The sequence below is a fragment of the Oryza sativa genome, chromosome 3, assembly GCF_034140825.1.
Source record: "Oryza sativa Japonica Group chromosome 3, ASM3414082v1".
NCBI lineage: Eukaryota > Viridiplantae > Streptophyta > Magnoliopsida > Poales > Poaceae > Oryza > Oryza sativa.
The window spans coordinates 19,135,444-19,140,762 of record NC_089037.1 but is presented as its reverse complement, the minus strand read 5'-3'; the positions used below and the strand labels follow the sequence as shown (position 1 = coordinate 19,140,762).

The following is a 5,319-nucleotide window of genomic DNA, read 5'->3' as shown; positions in this document are numbered from 1 at the left end:
ATTTGAGAATAATATTTTGATAAAAACCTAATATATCAAAGGCTAAGGGTGAATGCGTTTGGTAGAGGGGAGATTTTAGGAGGGATCTCCTCTTGACCTGGATAATGGTGAGTTGGAAAGGATTTCATCCTCTACCCTATCTAAATAAATCTTAGCACTATATTTTTATTTAAAAATACATAGTCTAAACTCAATATTATTTCTACCTTCTACCAAAAATACAAGATTAAGATTGAAAAATAAATTTTCGTAACAATCATACGATCAATTTCCTCATAAAAAACTCCCAATCCTCGTCTCAATTTACCAAACAAGCCCATGCATCAAAGCCTCCAAGGCAGGCGCCAACCCCAGCCCGGGAACATCTTCTCCGGTTCTCCCTCACCGCTCACTGGCTCTCGTCTCTCGCCGCCGCCGCCGCCGCCGCCGCCGCCGTCTTGCCCTCAAGCATCCGGGTTCGCCGATCGCCCCACTTCTCCCTTCCTCCCTCCGCCAGCGCCACCTCCGCGCTACTGCCTCCTCCCTCCTTTCTCGCGCCCGCGCCTCCTGAAACTGGGATCCCCCAATGGCAATGGATTCAAGTATTCAACTCTCTCTCTCTCTCTCTCTCTCTCTCTCTCTCTCTCTCTCTCTCTCTCTCGGTGAACATTGGGGCCGCCATTTGCCAAAGATATAAGCCCGAGAGGTTCAGCTTCTCGTAGAAGCTAAGGCTGTGATGCGACTGGGCGGATGGATGCTCCGGCCACTGAACCGCGGCCTCCTCCTCCCCACCTTGTCCTGCCCAGTTGCCCCACACCGCCGTGGGTTCGCAGCCTATGCAGCAGCGCTACAGTGGCTGGAGGACGAGCTCACCTCGCTCGCGATCCTCCCCTCCGTCCCCGGGGTGGACTCCTTCGCGTGCGCCAGGCAGTTGCAGGGCTGCATCGCTCGTGGCGACGCCCGCGGCGGCCGCGCCGTGCACGGCCATGTAGTGCGCCGCGGAGGGGTGGGGCGCCTGGACCTCTTCTGCGCCAACGTCCTGCTCAATATGTACGGGAAGCTCGGGCCCCTTGCCAGCGCGCGCAGGCTGTTCGACCGAATGCCTGAGCGGAACATGGTGTCCTTCGTCACGCTCGTCCAGGCCCACGCTCAGCGCGGTGATTTTGAGGCTGCCGCGGCTCTGTTCAGGAGGCTGCGGTGGGAGGGGCACGAGGTGAACCAGTTCGTGCTCACCACCATGTTGAAGCTAGCTATTGCCATGGATGCGGCAGGGCTTGCCGGGGGTGTGCACTCATGTGCGTGGAAGCTGGGCCATGATCACAACGCCTTTGTTGGTTCAGGGCTGATTGATGCCTACTCCTTATGCAGTCTTGTCAGTGATGCGGAACATGTGTTTAATGGGATTGTGCGTAAGGATGCTGTTGTCTGGACTGCGATGGTTTCTTGCTATTCTGAAAATGATTGCCCAGAGAATGCCTTTCGGGTCTTTTCCAAGATGAGGGTGTCGGGTTGTAAGCCTAACCCTTTTGCACTAACCAGTGTGCTCAAAGCTGCAGTTTGCTTGCCATCAGTTGTGCTAGGCAAGGGCATCCATGGTTGCGCCATAAAAACCCTTAATGACACGGAGCCTCATGTCGGTGGTGCTTTGCTTGATATGTATGCCAAATGTGGGGATATTAAGGATGCACGTTTGGCTTTTGAGATGATTCCCTATGATGATGTGATACTTCTGAGTTTTATGATATCCCGGTATGCACAGAGCAATCAGAATGAACAAGCCTTTGAACTGTTCCTCCGATTGATGCGTTCTTCTGTGCTGCCCAATGAATATAGCCTTTCTAGTGTTCTGCAAGCATGTACTAACATGGTTCAGTTGGATTTCGGAAAGCAAATTCATAACCATGCTATAAAAATAGGCCATGAGTCTGATCTTTTTGTTGGAAATGCACTAATGGATTTCTATGCCAAGTGCAACGACATGGATAGCTCACTTAAGATCTTCTCATCATTGCGAGATGCCAATGAGGTGAGCTGGAACACAATTGTTGTTGGCTTCAGTCAGTCTGGTTTGGGAGAAGAAGCATTGAGTGTATTCTGTGAGATGCAAGCTGCTCAGATGCCTTGCACTCAAGTTACATACTCGAGTGTGCTCCGGGCTTGTGCAAGCACAGCATCAATAAGACATGCTGGTCAGATTCATTGTTCAATTGAGAAGTCCACATTTAATAATGACACCGTAATTGGCAATTCACTTATTGATACATATGCTAAGTGCGGATACATTAGGGATGCTCTCAAGGTATTTCAACATTTAATGGAACGCGATATAATTTCATGGAATGCAATAATCTCAGGATATGCGCTTCATGGACAAGCGGCAGATGCTCTAGAACTTTTTGACAGGATGAATAAAAGCAACGTGGAATCCAATGATATCACTTTTGTTGCTCTGCTATCCGTCTGCAGTAGCACAGGATTAGTAAATCATGGATTATCTCTGTTCGATTCTATGAGGATTGATCATGGCATCAAACCAAGTATGGAGCATTATACATGCATTGTTAGGCTTCTAGGACGAGCTGGCCGTCTGAATGATGCTCTACAATTCATTGGAGATATTCCTTCGGCACCATCTGCTATGGTTTGGCGTGCATTGCTTAGCTCTTGTATAATCCATAAGAATGTGGCTCTGGGAAGATTTTCTGCAGAAAAAATACTTGAGATTGAACCACAAGATGAGACAACCTATGTCTTACTATCAAATATGTATGCTGCAGCTGGAAGTTTGGATCAAGTTGCCCTTTTGAGGAAATCAATGAGGAATATTGGTGTAAGGAAGGTACCTGGTCTTAGTTGGGTTGAGATCAAGGGTGAAATTCATGCCTTTTCAGTGGGATCAGTGGACCATCCAGATATGCGGGTGATAAATGCAATGCTGGAATGGCTCAATCTTAAAACTAGTAGGGAAGGTTATATTCCTGACATTAATGTAGTGTTGCACGACGTAGACAAGGAACAAAAGACTCGAATGCTGTGGGTGCATAGTGAGAGGCTGGCTTTAGCATATGGCCTTGTGATGACACCTCCTGGGCATCCAATAAGGATATTGAAGAATTTGCGTTCCTGTTTGGATTGTCATACTGCATTTACGGTGATATCTAAAATAGTTAAACGAGAAATCATCGTGAGGGATATAAATCGCTTCCATCATTTTGAGGATGGAAAGTGCTCATGCGGTGACTATTGGTGATCTTCTGTTGTTCCTTGATGTGTTAAAGGAATCCATACAAGTTATATGTGATATAATGTGTTTGGCAAATGGCAATCTTCTAGGAAACCAAGTTATCATGCATGCTCTATTGTTTTGGGTAACATGGTTTTGAACTTGAACTCGTGCAATTTCATGCTATTTTCAAGGCACTGGAGAAGAGATATCATATCAGACTGGGCTACCATTCCGAAAAAAAAAACCCATTCATTTTTAATGTTTAGTGTTACCTAAGCACATTTTCGTTATTGACTTGAATACTAGTGAATGTCATCTCATTAGCAATAGAAAACCTTATGGCTGAACTGAATTGGCTGATATTTTTCGTTCTCTATGATTTCATCAAGTTGGTAGATAGCCTTTTGTTTAAGTATGTTCTAGTGACTGCATTGGAAAATTGACACTTGCACCGGCCTTCGTATTGATAGTAATTAGCATAGTTCATGCTATGACACAAACATTAGGCCATGCAAGTGGTTTTCATGAAAGAGCTTTCCATTTTCTAACGTTTATCTTACATAGTTTTGTTAGAATTGTAGGGGGGTTTTAGTTATAATAAAATTGGCAGCGAACCTACAATTAAAGCATCGGTTGATTTTCTTGAGTTATAGTTAAAGCAGCAAACCTATAATTAGTTATATACTTTGAGTTGTTTAAATAAATATCGTTTGATTTTCTTGTGCCATTGCCTTGACATCATTGTGCCGCATTATCAGTTCAGTCACACTTCACACTGACTAGGTGATAGCGACTCTTCTAGCACTAGCTAATGGGGATATTAAGTGTAATGCACCCTGACTCTGCTTGCTGTGGGAGACCAGGAGTTGTTTTATTTTTCTGATCTTCTCAAGATTGTGGCAAAGCTTGCTAAAGGAGAAGGAAAAATAATTTCTTTTGCCTATCTTATATGATATAAACTGCTTGCCCTTGTTAAAATAAACTCTGTTCTGCAGGTGATAGTTGGGCAAGGCAACCATAAGGGTAAAATGCAGCCTTTGGAAGTGAAACGAGCTTGCCTACTGGCTTATTCTTAGGCTATATAACCTTCTACTACCTCCTTATGGAAGCTGAGGGATTGTTTGTGCCGGATCATCCTGTAATTGCTCATCTTGTAGAGATGAAGAGTATTGTAGAAAAGGTTTGTTTTCTTTTCTACAACAACCTTGTTTCTTTAATTTGTATATTTTCTGGAAGGAGTTAATGCAGTACCAATTTCAATTAATACTATGATTTTTTATCATTGAGTTGATTGCAAATATTTGAATAATATCTGATATTAAACGTATCATTAAACAGGCCAATATATCTTCCAAGACAACAAGGAGACATTAATGACTGTTGTACGCCTGGTAGCAGTACCATGGATGTGCTAGACAAGATAATTTTTTTGGACAAGGACAATTTACTAGTACGGGATAAGATAAAAATAGGATCTGTTCTTCTTTACTTTACTATAAAGTACAAACATGATAATTGAAGTATTCTGGTAACTCATCATGATAATTTTTATTCAGCGTGCGGAAGTTGCTGAATTGACAAAGAATGACCATTCTAATAAGGCTTAGAATGAAATTGACAAAAGAAAGGACAAGGTTGAACTGAAACAACACTTTTGATATATTTTAGCATTTTGTTTCGAAAATAATGCAGATGCACAAAAGCTGAACAAATATTAAAATTCTAGGATGAGCATATCAGCTCACAAAGCCTTGAAATGTTGGAAGTATGAGCAACCCTTGAAGAAAAAGGGCTCTATAATTTCACGCAGTTGAAGCCTGAGAAGGTTTCAAACACCAGGACAACTCCTCATAGGTGAGTCATTAGTTGTGCCATCTCTTTCTCTTTTAAACGACACATTTAATATATTTGGATGGTTTTAGCTTTTAAATGCCTTTTTGTTAATAATTATGAGATACCTGCAAATGTTGGATGATTTTGATGATGATGTTCTCAGAAATAGACAAGTAACCAAACCTAGCAAGGTCCTGGTAGCAGTGGTAAAATCCAATAAAAATAAGGTCTGTATACATTTTTTTAATTTTTTTCCACCTTTCTTTAATAATTTTATATTT

The 5,319-nt window shown here is 42.8% G+C and overlaps 1 protein-coding gene across 1 annotated transcript; it reads left to right on the top strand.

The window, feature by feature from the left end:
* Nucleotides 1-357: 357 nt before the first annotated feature.
* Nucleotides 358-4,693, top strand: LOC4333215 (putative pentatricopeptide repeat-containing protein At5g13230, mitochondrial). Its single transcript, XM_015772650.3, has 3 exons — nucleotides 358-3,347; nucleotides 4,201-4,385; nucleotides 4,544-4,693. The coding sequence occupies exon 1, from the start codon at nucleotides 716-718 to the stop codon at nucleotides 3,227-3,229; it is 2,514 nt and encodes an 837-aa protein (XP_015628136.1). The 5' UTR covers nucleotides 358-715; the 3' UTR covers nucleotides 3,230-3,347; nucleotides 4,201-4,385; nucleotides 4,544-4,693.
* The last annotated feature ends 626 nt before the right edge of the window (nucleotides 4,694-5,319 follow it).

Coding starts and splice junctions, on each gene's coding strand:
- LOC4333215 (XM_015772650.3), top strand. CDS start 716: ATGCGACTGGGCGGATGGATGCTCCGGCCACTGAACCGCGGCCTCCTC.